The sequence below is a fragment of the Corvus hawaiiensis genome, chromosome 19 (assembly GCF_020740725.1).
Source record: "Corvus hawaiiensis isolate bCorHaw1 chromosome 19, bCorHaw1.pri.cur, whole genome shotgun sequence".
NCBI classification, from domain to species: domain Eukaryota; kingdom Metazoa; phylum Chordata; class Aves; order Passeriformes; family Corvidae; genus Corvus; species Corvus hawaiiensis.
Window position 1 is genome coordinate 4084265 of NC_063231.1, and position 21149 is coordinate 4105413.

At 40.7% G+C, this 21149-nt stretch overlaps 1 protein-coding gene across 24 annotated transcripts in view; it reads left to right on the forward strand.

Moving 5' to 3' along the window:
* Positions 1-21149, forward strand: part of PECAM1 (platelet and endothelial cell adhesion molecule 1) — a 31790-nt gene that overhangs the window by 6094 nt on the left and 4547 nt on the right. The window contains exons 8-18 of one of the 24 annotated variants that reach the window (XM_048323636.1): positions 948-1229; positions 1643-1750; positions 2592-2619; positions 6126-6196; positions 6860-6916; positions 8080-8148; positions 12519-12575; positions 16108-16136; positions 19368-19390; positions 19495-19528; positions 19659-19778. In XM_048323636.1, the coding sequence (XP_048179593.1) occupies positions 948-1229; positions 1643-1750; positions 2592-2619; positions 6126-6196; positions 6860-6916; positions 8080-8148; positions 12519-12575; positions 16108-16136; positions 19368-19390; positions 19495-19528; positions 19659-19733 (833 nt within the window). In that variant the 3' untranslated portion in view covers positions 19734-19778. Of the gene's footprint in view, positions 1-947; positions 1230-1642; positions 1751-2591; positions 2620-6125; positions 6197-6363; positions 6917-8079; positions 8149-12518; positions 12576-16107; positions 16137-19367; positions 19391-19494; positions 19529-19658; positions 19779-21149 lie in introns of those variants that run through there. The other 23 variants (XM_048323641.1, XR_007207539.1, XM_048323637.1 and 20 more) reach the window with 23 other exon arrangements.

Genomic DNA, 21149 nt, shown 5'->3' on the forward strand with positions numbered 1-21149 from the left:
TACATCTTTCATGACCAGCATCTTTTCATATCAAATCTGGTTTCCTTCCTCTGCTTCTGTGCCAGTGTTGCCTTATGATTCCTTCTTTACATCTGCCTCATGTTATCCATAGGCCTTCCCCAAACACAGTATTTCCAGAGAAATTTTCTTTATGAATTTTAGCAAAACATGCTTCATATCCCAAACATTTTGCAAAGCTGCTGACATTCTACATGTCTTGCATCACACTATGTGTGTCCATTTTCTCCCCCTTTAATTACAAAGGCTGAAGCTCATCTGTTCCTAGGCTAGTTCTGTGTATGCTAAAATGCTTCATTTTTAAACTAGTAGACTTAAAAACCATGGTTTGGCTATGCATATTCTTACAACTTGCTCAAATGCTAACTAACTTCTCTCCTTGTGTTTGCTAGACTCTGTAACCATTGAAATTTGGGATTTTCTTATGCCTTTGGAGAACTCGTTCCATTGTCTCCTGAGACACCCTCTATTGTATATTAAAAGTTACAAGAATACAGTTGCCATACAGTTAGCAAAGAACAGCATAACTCTACATAACTATGAAAGCAGAACTACATAAACTGCACCATAATTATTTACACAATGGAACTGCTGAGTGTATTATTTCTGGGAATTAAATCATTTGTAGACTGGGGCCAGAGGGGTATCCAAAGGATTTTAAGGAAAGAGACTGACTGACCTCTGTGGAATGGATATAATTTCTTCCTGTGTCTGCTTTGTTTCTTTATCGTGCCCTCTCTATTTCTGGGTGTATACAAATATTTACTAGAGGACACTGTCTGGCAGAGACTGTTCAGAAAGGTTAATACTGTGCATTCAGTCTCTGTTTAACTAAGCATTAAAGCAAGCATTTCTACAATACAACGTTTTGTCATCAAAGTTGTTTCTAATAGTGCTAATACTTGTTTTCTTTACGCCTTCCTCTGTAGTACCAATCAGGAATGCCAGTTTGGGCAGTGTTCCGTATGGAGAAGTAGAAGTTGGCAGTGATACTGCTTTTCTTTGCTCTGTGAAAGAAGGATCTTGGCCAATAGACTTCAAGTTTTTTAAAAAAACTGATCATGAGGTTCTTCTACATGAAGTAAGGGAGTATTCAGACAGAACCATATGGCACAAGAAAACAATGAAGAGGAAGGACACAGGGACCTATTATTGCATGGCTTCGAACCGAGCCAGCATGGACGTGAGGAGCCGTCCAATAACCATCCATGGTGAGCTCATTATTGATAAGCTGCCTACTATGTCACCATGATAGGTAAGGGCATCTGATCTGACATGTTCCTAAGTATGACTCCCTTACTTGTTTTTCTTCCACCACTGTCAGAAGTTAAACAGAGAGATGTTTTTATAAACGAAGATTGTCCAGCTTACATAGAAAAATTTAAGGGATGCCCAAAAGCCAAAGGAGCCAGGTGCAAACTAAAACCAAGCTGTTGATGTACTGAGCTTTTGGTCACAAAGGAGAGGCTTACTAGAGAACTTAGAACACAAGTCTCCTCCAAGTTCTTCCCCAGTGTGTAAGAGGGTTGATGTGTAGTAAAATGAAAGGTCAGGAACTGCAGGATTTGGTAGTGTTGACCTATCACTGTAACTACTCTCTTAAACATGTTTTTCTTATTTGCAGTCATCTTAGCAGCTTGGCAGAAAGGAGTCATTGCTGCATTTGTCCTAACAGCCATCGCAGGAGCAGGAGCCATTGCTTTATGGTGGTTTTTGCGTAAGAAGAAAAAGGGTAATGAATGGTTCCCTTCTCTTTGTTTGGGGAGAAATGTATTACAGTTAAACTTGCATTTGTCTCAGCAGCAAAGGCTTATAGGGGTGAGGCTTCAGAGATAACTAAACACAATTAAAAGAATCTACTTAAAAATGCCACCTGACCCAAATTAAGCTGCAAATGTGCTGAAGCTTTCCAAGCATATTGGGCAGAACACAGTGCTGGGCAGGCACTAGGGAAACAAAAAGGCTATCAAATACAGGCCAGAATTACACTGTTCCCATGCAGTCCTAAATTCAGCCCCAGGCAATGTAGATGCAAACAGGGCTTGAGGAGGTTTCTGATCCCTTATAGAGCTATAACAATTTGATTTGGGGTCCCAACTGAGGTATAATTGAGCTACTTCTCTAGTCCTCATGAAGCAAATTTAGATTACTGTCTTGTGGGATTAGGTTTTTTTCTTCCACTCTGTAATAAAATTTCTTAGGGATTTGTCTTTTATCATTAAGGTATTTTTTCTGATCTTGTTCTTTCAGAAAATAAGTAAATCTGATTTGTCCTGTGATATGCAGTACATGGCAAATTATTTGGGAGAATTTGGAGCATTTGGATGTCCCAGATTGCTTAAATTGGCAAGGTTAAAATCTGAGTTTTGGGATCTAGGGTTCTCTGTGAAAGAGAGATTTAAGGGACCTGGGAGATGAACAGGATATAAGATGTGAGGTAGTTCATTTTGTGATAGGCAGGAGAAATTATTCTGACATGAGTAAACAATGACTGTATTTTTGTTTTCATTTTTACTTTAAAATTCTTTATGTGTGCAACCTATTAATAGATGTTTTTGTTTTTCTCTGTCAAGCTAAAGGACCATCCATGGAGATGTCTGGGTAAGATGCCTTCCTGTCTGGGTTTCGGCTGGGATAGAGTTAATTTTCTTCTTAGTAGCTGGTACAGTGCTGTGTTTTGCATTTAGTGTGAGAATAATGTTGATAACACTGCTGTTTTAGTTGTTAAGTAGTGCTTACACTAAGTCAAGGACTTTTCAGTTTCCCATGCTCTGCCAGTGAGCAGGGGCACAAGAAGCCGGGCAGGATCATGGCCAGGACAGTTGACCCAAACTGACCAAAGGGATCTTCCACACTGTAGAAAGTTATGCCCAGTATAGAAACGGGGGGGGGGGGGGGGGGGGGGGGGGGGAATTGTCTGGGAGGAATTGGTCAGTGCTCAGGGCTGGGCTGGGCATCGGTCAGCAGGTGCTGAGCAATTGTATTGAGTATCACTTGTTTTTCTTGAGTTTTATTCCTCTCTCTTTCTCTCCTTCTACTATTATTATTATTACTATTATTATTACTATTAATATTATTATTATTATATTTTACTTTATTTCAATCATTAAACTGTTCTAATCTCAACTGTTCTTACCTGGGTTTTACCTTTTTCCAATCCTTCTCCTAGTCCCACTGGGAGTGGGGTGGGTGAGGGAGGGTGATTAATTACCAGCTGGGGTTAAACCACAACAGCCCTTTTTGGCACCCAGTGTAGGACTTGAAGTTAACAACAGATCTGACCAGTGCATGTTGAAACAAATTTGTTACAAGCATTCCTTATGGTTTAATACCCACCGGTCCCAGTGTTGATTTGTTTGCTCTCAGAGCTGTGTTGTCCAACACCTTGCTTGCACTACTGCACCCTGTTGTGTTTGTTGCCTTCGGGGCAGGGCTAAGGTTATTGTTTTGTTATAACTCACCTGGTCGGGTCTCAGCGCTGCCATCACCTGTGCATGGGGAGACACCTGTTGGGAATTATTCACAATTACATCTTTTACTCGATTCCTCAGACAACCAGTCTATGGAAGAGAGGTATCTTCCCACAGCCTCCCTTACTTCTCCAGGCTATCAGAGCATTTGAGAATTAGGAAAATTTTGAATACACTTGGGATGTTGGAACCAGCATGGTCCTATTGGTAGGAACCAGCAAGTGATTGAATGTGGTTTAGCTCTTGTTTAGGGCTCAGAAATTATTTGCAGCTACTTCAACCCCCACAACAGGCACAGTGGGCACTCAAACTACAGTGACAGGCACTGTGGTTACTCGCCCCAGGGGTGGGTGATGCAGCTGAACCAAAGGACCAACCCCTGTCTGTAGCAGTTGCCTCTAAAAAGGGAAGAGAAATAGACAGGAAAGATGGCTCGTTTAGTGAAGAAGGATAAAGCAGTGTCATGACAAGAACAGGAGGAAGAGGCAGAAAAAGAAGTAACCACTTGATCCGTATCCCTGAGTGAGCTGTGGGATATGCAAAAGGATTTTAGCCATCATCCAGGTGAGTGTGTTACACCTGGCTGCTCTGATGCTGGGATAATGGGGCTGGTGGTGTGGAATTAGAGGGTAGGAAAGCCAAGCAGCTGTGATCATTTTCTAGGGAAGGGTGAATTGACAAGGTGATTGGAAGAGTAACGCGAATTACTCAGCCTATGGAGGCAACTCTTGTCAAGGAAAGGTATTTCTTCAAGGAAGATGTTCTGTTTCACCCAGGCAAGTGGACCATAATGGAGAGAGGTACCCAGTACAGGAGGGAATTAGCCATGCTTAGAGATAGATAATTTATTATGACCCAAACAACATACAGTCACTCCCAGATCCAGATGAAGTCTAATGTGCACAAACCATGTGTATAGAAACTTGTACACCAGAGTGCACCATAATCGTACACCAACTCACTGGCAGTGTTGTCTGGAGAAACGAAGAGGCACCAATGGTAGAGGCAGGGGCTCCCCAACTCTAGCAGTACACAGAAAAATCTCCCTTCCTTGTCCCTGATGTGGAGAAATTGGTTGAGCAACTCAAGAGACGATATAGATTCTACTCCCCACATGCGCGGTCTGGAATCTCACCTGATAACAGTAAGTGTCATTTGGTCAAGGGAGGATACTGATGGTACACACCAGGGGAGACCCTAGGTTTTTCTGCAGGTCTACAGAGACAACATGAGGAAGGGGGATGGAAATTCTACCTCAACCCTACATGAATTGCAAGGAAAAATAATCACAAAAGGGGGTTCTTCCAGGAAAGTTGCTGCTGCAGTCTGCAGTGGGCAGTTCCTCAGACAGAGTGGAAGGGCTGATCTTACTTCTGATCCTATGGGAAGGAATTCTACTCCATTTTCACAAGAAGCGAGTAGATAAACCTGTGACCAAGACTAGAGGGGCTCTGCCTCCAGCCATGTGGAAGAGAGGGACAACCTTGTTTACTGGACTGTGTGGATCACATGGCCTAAAACATCAGCCACCCCAGGAGTATAAGGCTGTAGCAGATACAGGTGCACGGTGTACCCTGATGTAATCAGGCTGTGAAAGGCTAGAACCCACTTGTGTTTCTGGAGGGGGATTCCGACAGCTGACTGCTGGAGGCTGAAATCAGCCTGACTGGGAATGTGTGGCAGAAGCCCCCACTGGGACTGGCCCAGAGGCTCTGTGGGCATAGACTATCTCAGGAGTGGGTATTTCAAGGACCCAGAAGAATCCTGGTGGGCTTTCAGTATAGCAGCCTTGGACATGGAGGACATGAAGCAGCTGCCTGGTTCCACTTCTTGGAAGACCCTTCTGTTGTGGGATCGCTGAAGAACAGCAGGTGCTGGTCGCGATCACAGCACAGCCCTGGTGGCAGAACCGCGCTGAGCCTGGGAGGTGCCGATCGCTGCTCAGGGCCTGGCTGGGCACCCCTCATTTTTCTTGGGGTTTATTCCTCTTGCTCTCCTTTTCATTGCTATTATTATTACTAACTGTATTTGAATTATTAAACCATTCTTACCTGAATCCGTGGGGTTTATCTTTTTCCAATCCTCCTCCCCATCCCTCCGTGATGGGACAGGGGGGGTGAGTGAGCGGCTGTGTGATATTTAGCTGCCATCTGTGGTTAAACCACAACACCTGCTTTATGATAGTGGTGAAATGTTTCTGTGTATAAAGGGCTGTAAGCCTTGCTTCATATGAATATAGTTTGTTACAGCACACACCTGCAGACAATAAATGCATGGTTGTGCTTCATGTACCACCTGCTAACACAATAACAGGATGAGGAAATACGCTAAAAATAGAAAAAAAGGCGAGCTAAGTGAAATACAAGAACGTCAGGTCTGTATTTGAGTGCATTTAGATACGGAATAAAATTGAAAATACAGAGGTTTTAAAGAAGAATAATGCAATAGGGAATATTTTTGACCTTAAAGTTTCCTTGTGCTTCTCCTAAAGCAAAGGCAAAATTTTCATTAGTTTCAGTGGTTAAGAATATGTGGTAGTCAGCATAGACAGTGACTGATCTTTGCACAGAATCATATTGTTGGTTTTATTGACTGGTTTTGGGTAATTACATCAAATTTTATTGGTTTGTTTTTCAGTTCTGCCTTGGCTCCAAACTTGACAAGTGAAAAACTAACGAGACAGCCCAGTGATGGAAACTATTATTCAGGTAGGATGTTTTGCTATAAGACTGTTAGTAAGTTGGTTTAATTAAACATTTATTTAAAGTTTTGGACTTCCATAGTTATTGTTTGGATGGGGCCCAATATTTTGGGAATACAGAGGGATACCAATAACATTGTCCAAGGTATCTTCTGTCATTTTGTCTTTGTACAGTTTTTATGAGCACGTCTTACACAGATTGGTTTATAAGTCTGCTCAGACACTTCTCCCAGGCAATCAATTGACAGTATCACAGATGGAGAAATCATGGTAAAAGAAAATTACTTTCTGCTTTTGACACAGCTGCAAGAAAATTATTTCAGAGAGGAAATTTGAGCTGTGGCACATGGCCCTATGATGTGGCCACAGTATAGAGATGTTAACTTGCCTGGGCACCTTTCATTGCAGGATCTCGGTGCACTTGACAACGACAGGTGGACATGATGTTTAGAGCACCTGACATACACAAAGTTGCCCCTTGGGTGTGTGTTAGCTGATTATTTTAAAAGCCACGTTCTTCCCACCTGAATGTCTTAGATGGGAATCTAAAAGTAGAATGTGTCATATAGAAATACAGATAATGACAGTAGGAATTGCAGCTGTGTAACTCATTTATTTCATTGGTTACAATAAACATTTTGTCAGCTCAACTTTGGCTTTCATATTTTAGGATCAGGTTACATTGAAGATAACGAAAATCACATGAAATCAACAGATGAGAGTAAAGGTAATTTCATACTTAAACAAAAGATTTAAAAATTATTTTATAATTCAAAGTCTTGATGTTTTCAAATGGTAGTAATGAGGATTTGATAGAGCCAGCCCTTTTTTCCCATGTCCAAAATTACACCAATAGAACCCTTTTATCAATTGCATTATGAAGTGTAATTAGTTGTGCTGGATCCCAGGCCATCTAATGATGGGTGGTATAAAAATACAACTTATACTCAAAATATTAAGTTCAATATAACAAATATTCAGATTTTTTTAAAAACCAAGATTTTCTACAGATTTCTGTTTCTTTTACTTTTCTGTCCTTTCTTCACTTCTTTGGATCTTGAAATATTTAAGAATTAAAACCAGAAATAACCTGCTATGAAATCTGAATAAAGTAATCTGCCAAATCACTTCTGCAGGATTTCATTCTGAATGACTGTTGTGGTTCCTTCCAACTCTTACAGAAATCTGGTAGAAAACCGCCTCCACCGTAAGAAAAATAGAGCAGAATGCAACAGCTGTTTCTTGTGTCTGTTGTACCCAGGTAGCCAGTACCTGTCAGCCAGTGGTCTTAGTAAGTCAGATGTCTGATCATTGCCAGGTTTTCTGTGGATATTGTAGCCAAGAAGCATTTTGAGGAGGAAGATCGGTTCCATTTCAATTTTTGGGGGGAGAGGGAAGGGGGGTTGGAGGCAGCTTAGGAGAAAAGTGCTGAAATTGGCTAATTGGCAAAGCAGAAATGAGAATGAGAAGTGTCCTGCCATAGCAGCCACAGAAAACAAGGAGAAAGTAATGGCAGGGAGAGAAAGGGAAGAGCAAGGAACCTGGGAGAATCAGAGCTAAGGGTAATTCCCTACTCCATTTTGTGTTGTGCCATTTTTGAAGGTGTTACATTGCAAGTAACAGTTTTAGGCACAATTTGCATGTCCCACAGTTTCAGAAATCTGCCTTTAGTTGGTCTACTGCCCTTTGGAGTGGGGTTACCCTCAGGAATGGGTTGGCCTTACAACTTAGCAGAGTAACTCCCATCTGCCATCAGCAGGGCCTCCTCCTGCACCTATCAAAGTCAATTGGGATTTGTCCATTAATTTCAATGGCAGCAGGATCAGACCCACAGCTCAAACGAAGTGTGCAGTCCTACAAAGAAACATCTTCTTGATATTTTTGGGGCAGGACCTGACCTTGAGAGTGCTGAGGTGGATTACACTGAAGTTGAAGTCTCAACACTTGATCCTCACAGAGGTAATAAACTGTTCAGCCTCTATGGTTTATGTTTGGGAGCAACTCTGGGTCTGTTGCTGCTCCCTGACACTGGCCTGGTATTGGCACCTGGGAATGCCAGGGTTGTGTGTGTGACAGTCTCCTGCCAGTAGTGCTCCTAAACCTGGCTGATGCTGTGGCTCCTGTGCTGCTGTTCTTGCAGTCCTCCTTCCCATTGCCACCTACACAAGGTCTGTGTGGAGCAGGGCTCCCAGCTGGAGCTGTGGCTCTAAGCAGAAAGCAGCCTGCTGTGAAATATCCATGTTAAAGAGACCGAATTCATTGAGGGCCACTTGAGGTTGCCCCAGGGCAAGATAATGGAGAGAACAGAAACCAGTGGGATTTCCTCCTTTGTAAAAGAATTGGTTGAAGGGTCAAAGCTGTAATTCACTTGTGATAGAGAAGGGAGACCAGTTTTGGTTTAGTCTCTTAGTCTGGACAGCATTCTGGATTTTGTGGCACCTTAAACAGAGAAATGAGGATATTGATGCCCAGATAACTTTGTCCTCCTCCCCGCAGTAACCAGGCCTCAGAGCGTGGGGCTGAGGTACATGTCTGCAACCTTGAAGGAGAAACATCCGTGGAAATTTATTCACCACCCAAATGCCCACTTCAATCATTCTGTGTTTTCTGGAGAACTCTGATGCCATTATGACCTTGTGTTGAAAGCTGTTAAACCTTCCAGAAATTTGCAAAAAGCTCCAAGTAGCAGAGAGTGAATAAACCCTGCAAGAGAAGTTTATGCTCTGCTCTTGTATCTTTGCTTCAGCTGAATGGGAAGCAGACTGAGGAAGAAATGGATAAATTTCCTTCTTCCTGGTAGGAAGGACTAGTCACTTATTTCAGAGACGAAAGACATAATTGTTTAGTTGATAACACAGATGTTTGGGCAAGAGTGCTCACTCTTCAAGCTTGGCAGTCAAGCTCTCCTGGAACAGCCAGTCCTCCTGTCCTTTCTGTTTTCACTTCCTAGTATCATTCATCACAGAGTTTTCCCTGTGTTTTAAGCATGCTATTTACCCAGCTCTGCTAAATTCTGCACTGAAGGACCAGAGTTGTACTCTTTTTCAGAATAGGGCTAATAACTGTTCCAACTGTTTCTGGGTGTGCACTACACTATACAATGGTGTAGAATAGTAAGATATGATAGTGCATTATTTAAATTAAAAGCCCTTTTAAGTTCAAGATCAGCATCTATAAAAATAGCCTTTTCATCCTATTCTTGATCTGTAACACTATTCCTGTATATCAGACTAAGGGATTAGAGAGTATGCTCTGTAGACAGAACCCCATTAAACCACAGTATAATGTTTACTATAGTGTGTAAATGAGATCAGATTATTTTAATTGAATTCTGCGTCATGCTACAGACCTATGCATGGCACACAGAACACTGACTGATTCTGTAAGACTGAACTGTGCTTGAGTATATGGAGATATGAACAGTTCCCTGATCAATTTCCTTTGCTGCCCCAGGACACTGTTGAGTGCTTTGGTAATGGAAATGGCACTACAAGTATTTAATGTGTTCCTCTTTGAAAGCATCCTGAGGATGCTGCTTAAATAGAAGGAGTTGTATGAAACTGTTATTTCTTGAGCTCTGCACTGCCTATCACAATGAAAACAGGATGAGATTTATTCTTGGGAAAAGAGAAGCAAAGCCAAGTTTCTTAATATTCCCTTGTAATGGTCATATACGCCCACAGAGTGAATTTGGCCACAGGACTGCTACTTATACTTCTGCTATGCTGGTGTTATTGTAAGGTTTTGTTTCCAGTCATAATATTCTTCCATGTTTGTCTGTGGGTATGACCAGCCCTTCCTAGGGAACAGACCTTTCAGATTATCACCTTGCTCCAAATCCCTTTTATGCCTCTTTTGCTTCCTCCTATATTCTGAATGAAGACAAAGCAAATCACCTTTTCTCTGGGCACACATTGCTCATCCAGCAGCTACACATAGAGTCTGATTCCTTCTGCCTCTCGAGGAACTCCAGATTTCTTCGATCTCTCTGGCCTAACCTCAAATTAATTTATCTTTTTAATCATTTGTTCCTCCTGCCACTGTTGTCAATGTCAATACTAATGTTCTCAGGAGCAGGAGAATCAAATTTTGTGTACTGTGAAAGGCTACTGCAATAAATGCTGCAGTATCTAAGCTGTAAGAGTTGCCTTTATGTCTCTTCTGGGAATTGGGATTGATTGAATGTCACTTCAAAACAAGTTGAAATTATTGTAGAAGGATGTACATCTTGTCTTTCTCAGTAAAGAATTCCTTACATTTGAAAACACCGCTTCACCCTGTTTTTGCAGTCATGTCTGAGCTAGCTGGTAATTTCTGGAATACTTCTTTCTGGAATTATTAAATTCAATACTTACCAAGTTTGTATGCTTGACAAAAATATAGTGCTTGTCTTTTCTAAAGTTTAGTTGTGAAAAAAGATGGCAAGGTGATTCAGACCTTTTATTGTTAATCTGAGCAAAACCAAAGGCAGGGGCTAAAGTAAGATCAGGCAGTATCCCTAAAGTGACAAGGGAGAAACTGTTAAGCATGGCTGAGTAAGAATATTCTCCTTCTTTTATATCTGGTTATCTGCAGGGTGGAAACATTATACAGTTAGTGGGAACAAAATGTCAAATGATCCAAGTTATTTCTCCTGGCACGTTTTTTCAGTGCTATTCAGTCATCAAAGATGACTTTTGGAAGATTAACAAAGGAAATAACATGGGCAGTGGCATTATATCTCAATATAATGAAATGGGCACGATAAAAATAAAAAGCAAACTAAGGAAATGCCTCCAACCAAATCTTTGCACAGAGTCAATAGGAGTAGATTTAGGACTAACTGCTAAAAAAGAGTCCTAAACAAAATGAGCTACCTTTTATTAAAATTCCAAGAAGTTTAATTCTTACTTCACTGGCAACTGAATTGATCATTTAAGCAATGGTCTGTAAGCATATGAAATATGCCTCGAGATCTTCAAATTATTTTGCAAAGAAAGTTCATGCCAAAGCTGCAAGTTTGAAAGCTGTGATTATACACTTGGAGAAGTGTAGCTGCTATTGTTTAAATTAATAGCAGTTTTGCAACTCATTCTGATGTGTTAGCTTGCAGCATTTAAAGGATGCTGAACAGAATTTAAAAAAACAAATGCAATTAGCTTTGGGAAATCAGAATATGGTGCCAGAGACACTCGGGTTCTTCAGGGCAGTGCAGAACAGTAACAGTCCTAACTCTGAGACTGCAGATCATTATGTCTGAATTCTTTAAATATTGTGGGCTTTTAATAGCTAAAGTACAGGATTCTGTATCCAGAGATGTGAATTTCTTCCCAGTTTTTTGGAGAGAGGAAACAACAATTTAATTCTTTTTTTAAATTTAACTGTAACTAGAGAAATCTAACTTGGTTTGTTGAAGGTCCACAGAAATTGGAGGTGATACTGGTAGAATTCTGAGGTTTTCTAAGAGACTCAGTTTAACTGAAATGAATGAGTGTTTCTGAAGCGCTTTGAGATCCGTGAACAGCAAACTCCTGGACCCTGCCAGCACAGGCCTTTACAGCAAGTGAAGAAAGTGGTTTTTAATGCACAGTTCTGGAGCACTTTGATTGCCCAGGGATTTTTAAACCACAGCCATACAATAAATCCAGTAGATTGTTCTAATCTCCTACTAGCCAGAAGTTTACGCTGACCACAGAGAAAATGATTCTTGCTATTTTCAGGCCTTTAGACAAGGCTCTGTCCAAAAGGAGACCTTTCCCAGATAGCACTAAATGGAAGCTGTGCTGTGTGAAATCTGCAAATATTCTTCTGAGACATTTCACAAAACACAGCAATTTAAATTTTTATTTTTGTGCCTTTGACATTTAATCAGGCTAGTTGCCAAAAGGGGTTGTAGTTAGTCTTCTAAGTGATAGATCTCCTCAGGGCTAGGATCCGTAAATCCTTAGAAGAGATTGAAGAAGCTCTTCAAAGTGATCCAGAGAAACTATTCTCTAGTGGTAGATGTCTCTGTGAAATTAAAGCAGCATTGATTCAAGTTTAGAAGAAGATTATTAGAATGTTGAAGTCAAATTTAGAAAGGGAAGCAGATTTTCATCATCATTTTTATATAGAAGAAGATATCTTTCTCTCAGACCCTTACAGGCTGGGTTTGGGGAGGGCGTTGTACTTGCTTTTTCACACAGATTCCACAGGCTCATTGCTGCTTATGTAGCTACTTCCTCTGAAACTAAAACAGTGTGTTCTGTTTGTTTAAGGAGCTTTTCGTAAGGCAAACAAAAACCAAAACAAACAAACAAACAACAACAAAAAAAGAAAATAAATTGATTTTGTGCCAATACATTTTCCAGCTCCTGAACAGAAGGGGACTGAAACAGTTTATAGTGAAATCAGAAAAACTAATAATGGTAAGTAAGCTAGTGAAAAAATTAAACACTTTAAGGAAACGTTTGTGTAGAGGTTAGGGATAAATTTGTAACTGAATATTTTACAAGATAATACTTAGACTGAGTATTTAGAAGATAAGTGCCATAAAAAAGAGGAGCTGCAAGTCACATGGGAACATACCAAAGTGCAGCTACAAAATCCCAGGAGTTGATAAATTGTATGACACCTTCATGGTTCCTCATAAATCAGTGCTATTAATATTTGTAACGTCTTCTTCATCAGCCCATTTGTGCTGTATCTACTGAGTAGTTGGGCCATATCTGGATCTGAATCTAGAGCTGAACATGCCCTGTTAGGGATCAGGATTCTACATCCTGTTACCTCAAACTGCTCAGGAGAAACATTTGTCTCTTAATTGAGCATGTTTGTCCCATGCTATAAAATATTCCATTGGCTTTGGATGTAACTCCAGCAAATATCTATAAAGCCTCCAACAACAGACTCTAAAAGCCTTTAAAGCAATATGATCATTTCACCAGCTCTAACACAGACATGTGTGGGCAGTAGCAGCTTGCTGGCAATTACTGTCTATAAATGTTCTGGCACTAATAAGTTCAGAAACAGTGACTTAAAAGGAGGTTATTTCATCATACTTTGTCTAAGTCTAAACTGGAAAGGATTTCCTCTCCTCTTTTTGTGTTAGGAAGTCTAGATTTGTAAAGATTAGGGCTGCAAACAGTTAACATTTTGTCCTCATTCAGGCTTTGTTGTGTGCCATTTTTAATTTTTGATTGTTGTGCTTTAATTTTCTATTTTTTCTATTTTATAAGGCACTTCCCACCTCTGACACAATATTCTGTCTCTAGGGAATCTTTTATGTGAGGGTCTCCACGTACTTTAGAAAACATTACTTAATTTTCCCTTGTGAGGACTTACATGACAATTTTTATCTCCTTTTTACAGCTGAATAAACAGAGAGATTAGGTCATCTGTTTAAGGCAATGTGTTTAGAGAGTGACAACAGTGGCAAAGGAATTTTGGAATCCTTGGTGCCTGTGCCTGTGTGCTGTACTCATTTTCCACAGCCTTGCAGTGAAAATCAGAATATCTTTCACACTTAAGAGTGTGGCCAGGCGCTTCATGCAGGACCACCATGAGAAAAAACATAGTTTATTTTAGGGCTGAACCCCAAGGCTACAAATGCTCTGAAATGTTCTCTGGTGAGTGTGAACTGGACCTATAAAAAGCTGCAGAAGCTGCTGCAAAACCCTCACCTGCTCTGCGCAGGTGTGAGGGTGACTATCACACCATCCACCAGCCCTGGTTTTGGCACAACTGAATGTGTTATATACCAGAAGGATGTAAACTCCAGGTTGGTACAACAGAGCTGAAATTCAAAGAGCGCTTAAAAGGCTGTAATACCATAAAGTGGGAACTGCAGTAAAATGGGATATGATTGAAAGACTGAGCTGAATTGGCCAGATGATCTGCAAACACCCCTTAATCTTGCAGTCCACCTGCTCTTTTATGCATAACATTCTACCATTTCAGTTATTCTTGGGAACATAGTACCAGTTTATTGTTTCAATCACGTCTGTTTTTCCTGACTGATACACAGGAAAAGTGTTTCAATTAGATAAGCAGTGCATCACCCAGCAATGCAGTGCTACATTACAGTTAATGTAACACCACCTTTGATTTTTTAATAGGCTGTGTGATTGTGAGGTGGCAAAGTGTAAATGCAGTGGAGGATCCCTATGAAATTATCTACTTATATATATTAATATAAGTGTATTAAATGATGCCAATTGTGAAAGATGTTGAACATGACTAGTGGGTGCAGAAGTTGATTTACCATTCTGTTCTTTGAGATTTTTGAGCAAAAGCCCAGGAGCACAACCTACTTCAGGAAGGCAATGATTCAGACAAACGTGTCCTTGAGGAAATCACATGTGGTGTCAGCTACACAGTTTGACAGATTTAACCCCTAAGACCTATGTAACTTTTTTTTTTTTTTGGTAGGTAACTATTGTTGTTTAATTAGAATTGAGTGCTTCATAAGAAATTTTGTCATATGAAGGGGTTGTCTGTGCATTCCAGAAATTGTGTGCACTAGAGAGGAAGCTGCAGAACTGTCAGTACTGTCAGAACTGTCTGATGCAATTCTTTGTGACTGAGCTAAAACATTTTTCCTCTTCATTTTTTCTGACAACTCTCACTGCTATCCCCAGTAAGGCAGATGCCATAGCAGTAACCAACTTTTGTATTTTGAGTTCTATAGCTACTGCTTGTCCTTATCCAAAATCTGCACTATGAATCCATAGTGCCGATAATAGTTGAGCTTTACCAAGCCCCAGGCCTTTGGCAGAGTGCTGAGCATCTGTCATTATTCCTTTTCTTTTTATTTTCCTGGTGCTGGCTGTTACCTCCTGTTCTTACCATTTGAGTGCCTCCACCACACTGTGGATAAGACTCCCCATCCTCCCTGCTGTGCTGTTTTCCTCGTTCTCAGTGCCAGGACTCAGGAGCTGGTTTTACATTAAAGATGGACAGAAAAAAACTGTCAAATGCACATTTCAAATCCCAGAAGACTTGCATGTGGTTAATTACAGTTAACTCATTTACAGTGGGAAAAGCAGGTGATTTGTGAAATTCCAGTCTAGTCAGGTATATTTGGATTGAAAGTCAAATAATGTCAGTCTCTGCTTGGATGCTGGATTTCCTCTGCTGTAATGAGAGTTTAAGGAGGATGCTGATCACTTTGTCTCTGCAAGCAACTCTGAGAGAAGAAGTTGTCCTTGCATTGTTACTGAAAGGTTAGTTTAATTCAGAAACATATTTAGTATTCAGGATGTTCACCCAGGTATTGTTTTAAAGCCTTTTCTAGAGCAATGGGCTGTTACTTTAGTATTTTACATAAAATACCAAAAAATTTCAAGCCTCAGCATTAAATCAGACCTTACATCCAAATGGCAATTTGGGGGATGGTCATAGTTAGTGCCACTCAGGTCAGTAAGACCTTTGTCTAAAAGTCCTTCAGGCTTACCAGGATGAACTAATTTCTTTAAAGTTCTGCTTTCTCTGGTTGCTCTGTGAAAAGGCCAAAGGAGTATCCAGCCCAGTCCCAAAGTTGCTGCTTTTTGTTCAGAAAGAAGTGCTATAGTCCAAAACTTAAGCAAAACAGGCAATTTTCTAAATCAACAGACTGCCAAGAGTGATAAAATGGCTGTGGCCCCGCTGCCTCCCTTGCCTGTGCTGAGTCCAGCAGTCCAGGCTGGCAGCTCTTCCTGAGGGAGGGTCAGGATGTGTCACACATGAGTTTAGCTGCCTGGGTGGAGGCTCGTTCAGGCATGATTTATTTCCATCACACCTTTCATCTTCCCAAGAGGCAGTAGGGGCAGGAAGCCCAAGTATCTCCATGCTGGTTCTTTATCTCAGCTCCAGCCCTTTCCTTAGCATTGATCCCAGTTCTCGGGGTAGCACAGTCCTGTTCATGCTGCTGAGAAGAACTAGAACCAACTCCAGCTCACAGATTTCCTTATGTTTTTCCAGGACACTTCCTGTTGAAGATGATGTTACTGGTACATTCTTGGTCCTTCAATGAACTCTGTCTTTGCTGTGTGTCAGACCCAAAGCTCACAGAAGCCAGTGACAGTCTCTGCACTGATCTTATGTGCACTGGACTGAGCTCATCGTCATTGCAAGATAACAATTCCCAATTTCTTATTAGGAAACTGGAAATCCAGCAAACAAAATGCAGAGCCAGCCTTTATGCTGCTAAGTCTGGAAAAATGAATTGGTCACTTGGAAGCAATTGCAGCAGTGAGACAGGAAATTCTAAGAGTCCTACAGCAACCAACAGTGTACTATGGAAAAATAAATATATCCCAGTGGAAAGAGGCATGAGAAATCCCCATTGCATTCAGAGGTTTGGAACAAACCTATTTGAAATCAGCTCTAGCAATCAGGATATCTGCTCAAATACTTTCCTGCTACTGAGCCTCAGGCTTAACACCTACATCTTAGCCAGAATTTCCCACTGAATCCTTTTCCAGCATAGAAAGAACTCACAGGGTCTGGGGATTCCTTGTGTTGTTCAGAACTCAGGTATTATGAGCACATGATAGTTGCAAGCAGTCCAAACCCATGCAAATAACTTGTCCCCTCTCCAATATAAAAACTCTTTGGATCTTTAGGTTTCTAGACATATTCTAGACTAAAGCCTGGATCTGTGAGACATTGATTCCAGAGCCAAATGCTTACAATAGCTTCAGCTAAAGATCAGGCAATGCCAAATGGTTTCAGTAAGGCACAAATATGCAGGGAGCTTTTTGCTTGAACCTTTGATACAGAGCTGGATTACGTGCATGCCCCATGTCAGAGCTGTTCCCAAGCTGCCTGCCAAGATTCCCTGATGGAAGCTACGGCTCCATCCAGTAAAGGGCTTGGCAGAATGTTGTGTGTGTCTGCAGTTCAGCACCTTCGGTTCATTCTGACATATTGGCTTTCACCAGGGCTGGAGGTGGGTTGGAGGTGGGTTGACAATTGCAGCTATTTTGGCACATTTTCTCCTCTCCGTAACCTCTAGCAACAAGAAATGGTAGAGCAGGTGGGGATGTCTTCAGTTCCTGCTATATGTACTCCTTTGTAAAAATGTGTTCTTTGAATTTAAAATCCCATCAACTGGAAGCAATAGCAAGAGTTTAGATCCATCACAAGATCATAAAACCACCTACTTTTTTAGACTTGGGAATATTTTAGAAATCACCAGTATCAGACCTTCAGCTCTGATTCCTTTTACAAAACATGGAGCTTGTTTTTTGCCCTGCTACAGAAGCTTGACCAATTTTTTTGTGTGTCTAGAATCCAACATTTCTCATTTCTGCATTTTTGGCAGTAAGAGAAAGCCAGGTATTATGAAAAATATCTCTGTTCTTCAGTAAAACCAGGAAAAAAGTAAAACTACCTCTTTTTTTTTTTTTTTTTTTTTTTTTAACAAGAATGAAATAAAAAGATTGTGAAAAGATTGACATAACAAAGATGACATAACAAAGAATCAGCAAAAGCACTGTATCATTGTGCTTTTTATTAGTGGCTACCTGCTGGCTCCCCTGAGTGGTACTGGGTAAAAATCACCCTGCCTTGCAGCAGCACTACCCAGGACACAGTGTGACATTTCCTGGCAGAGCTGTGACACTCAGCTAGAAACCCCCACTGCTCTGGATGTGGGTGACAGGTAACAAGGAGATGGGATAAGCTGTCACTGTGACCTCGGAGCTTTGGGTAGCCAACATCCCGTTGTTTGAAGTCTGGAATTTACACAAAATTTCTCATTTCCTCCTTCCTCCGAGAACAATACATTGTGACAGAGACTAAACGACAGCTTGTTAATGCCTCACTTCATAAGCCTTATGTATGGTTTTGTCCACTTAAAGCCAAGCTTTGATGTCGCACTGGGTCAGCAGTGGTTTTGTTCAATTCTGTTGGCTTTCAGGACACAAAAAAGCTTTTGTGTGTGTTCCATGTAACTTCTTATTTTGTTTCCTAATGTCTAAACATATGTGGATCAATCTTGCCAAACACTGAGATCAATTTTATACTGAAATTGAGTTCATGCACTAGTGTCAAGTGCTGTAGTCACCTCAGTTTTTAATCCTTTGCTTAGGCTAAAAGTTCTGGGTAGAATATTCAGAATGTACTGTGCCAGAGACCTTCACCTGTGTTCAGTTTCCTTGTTACTTCTCCTGGCTGACAAGGGAGTTTCTAAAAGACTTTTATTAGGGTCTAATAATGGTAGTAGTACTCTGCATAATATCCTTCATTTAGTGATTTCAGGAACTTTTCAAAATTTACGTTTGTTCTGCCTATGGAAGATGATTTTTTATTTTGCTATTTAAAAAGTACATAATTAGAAAAAACATAGATTCAGAAACTAACCCCCATTTATAAAAAAAATACTGGGAAGATTAACCCCCCCCAATCCAACCCCTTTGTTTTGAACATAAGATGAATTTCCTTCACACAGCCTCTCTCCAGTGAATCTGATACACTTTCCAAGAAAATGCCCTTCAAGATTCAGCAGTTACTTTTGTCACATGTGAAATATCTCAACAGAACATACAGACAAACACTTTTAACAAGACTTGAAGTGCCCACCTAAAACTGGAGTTACTTTTAGAGAGGAAAGAAATATTTATGGTTTTGGTATTTGAATGTATTCTGTGACATTTCTGAATAGCTAAATCCACTTTTTTTTGAAAAAAGCCTATGATCCAATTTGAAAGTTCACTGACCCTAAAAAGAAAGAGCTTGCTGGCCCTCAGGTTTTTCATTGGGAACAAGCAACTTTTTTTTAATAGAATGTCAGGTGTCTTTGCAAGAGGTTATTTAGCCCTGAAAATTGTATCCTCTACTGGATTTCTGCAATACATTATTTTCCTGGCAAGGAACTGGATTAGGAAGTAAAATGCTGATGAGAACTTGCCTCTAAAAGGAAGACTCTCTTTTGTCCAGTAACAGACTGTGCCCTCAGTAGAGACTTCTGCTCTAACCCATGATCAGGAAAGCTGCCAAACAGGTCCTGTTCAGTGTGGTCTTTGAAATGTCTGGTCTCACCCCTGTACTTGGATTAAACTAGAACTTGGATACTCCTTAAAATCCAGAGCTTTAACCTTAGATGTAGGTAGGAATTTTACATCATTGCAAAGTGAACAAAAAGGCTGAAATACCTAAACCTGTATTTTCTGGAACATAAAACTGGTCACTCTGCAAGGTGCCACTTCATAATTTATACACTGTATTTTATTTTGCAGATTCTATGGAAAACAGGCATTCTGTAAGTATACATTTTATGCAGTTAAAGATAGTGACATGAGTTGAGATGATTGTGTATCTGGTGAGATGGCGTTCAAGTGCTGATACGGTTTATTTGTTGCTCAGGACCTTTGCAGGACAGATATGGGACAGTCCCTTTGTAAGTATTTTTATGAATCAGGCTTTCAAACCTGTATTTATGGAATGGTCAGTTTTAGAAGTCTGTGGAAGGGGCTGGAGTTTGGTGGTGCTGGTGCAGAAATAATGATCTGCTCATTATTCATGTTGAGCACCTGAACAGCTTTAGATCTGTGCCAAAAATGCTGGCAGGATGGCACAAGATGAGGGATGGCTGCTGTTCCTGATAGACCTGAGGCACTGGAGATTTGCACAGGAAAACTGCTAAACTGGTAAATGTATCACTGGGGACAGAGCTGCTGTTCAAGTCCCATGTGTCAGTCTCCAGGCTGTTCAGTGCCAGTGAATCTGCTTGGGATGTGTCTGTTCACACACACACCCTGTGACTGAAATGACCAGAGAGGTGAGCTCCTTCCTAAGGTGTGAGCAGTTGAACCAAGCAGGAATGGTGATCAGCCCAAAGTTCAGTGAGTCCCTTTTATTCACTGTCTGTGACTGTTTCCTCCTGGGTTTGTGTTCATCGACTGGTAGAGCAGGTGGGATGACTCCAAGGGCTGGCACTAAACTGAGACCTTGTAAGAAATTTTGAAGGCAAACAGTTTTTATTGCAGTATACAAAGCTGGGTCATTGCTGGGTCACAGCTACATTGTTCTAACCAAGAAGTGGGAATAGTACCATCTGTATATGGAGGATCTCAGCTAAAAAATGTGGAGTTTTGTGAAGGTTCTGTAGGTGGTGAACAGCTTCTTAGTGCTAAGAAACCAGTGACAAAATATGGAATTTTTTTAAATAGAAGAAATATGTTGAATGAGCTGTTACTCTGCTCTCAGGAGATCTGAGAGGCAGGGAACTCACATTTCAGGAGTACTTCTATGAATGTTAGATAAGCTATCAAATCCAACTCAGACTAAGCAGATGGTTGTTTTTTCTGCCACCCACTTTGTGGCTTTGGAGCTTGTACTTAAAAAGAAAAAAGGAGAGACTCATAAATAAGAATCACAATAGCACAGTCTACGTCAGCTTATGGCATCCATTTGAGTTTTGAAAGGCTCCATCAGCACTCCCATCCCCATGGGATACACAGGCAGCCCATTGTATTATTTACAGACACTGGCAGTGCACTGAAGGTCACGGATTGTGTAACAATAAACAGACTCATATTAACACAGGCCAGGAGGGTTTATAGTGTCATTGTCTCTCTTAGTTTAAAGGTTTGTTTTTATTCTTTGCTCTCAGTTATCTAAAAATATGTTGAGCTGAAGCCTTCCCTGGGTTATGCCAGGCATATCTTGGAGAGTTAGGCAGAAGAAAGTTTGTCCCTGTCCGACACAAAAGAAAAAATGGTCAAGGGTGGCTGTGACAGACATGAGGTGTAAGCTCAGGGAGGAGGTTTTGTCTTCTTTTATCCACAGCCTACATAATTTCTAATGGACATGAAGATTTTTTTTGTTTTCCTGTGGCCAAAAGTGAGTAAAATAGCTCTCCATGGAAGTATAATAGAAAGTCAGTACACTGACCACCCTATGTGAATCACTTTCATAATTAATTGGGCTATTAAAGCTTGCTAAACCAGACATCTATGAAGTAATGTCAGACCCAAGGGAAAAAAGTGTCAGCTGAGGGCAGTGGTTTTTTTGTGTTT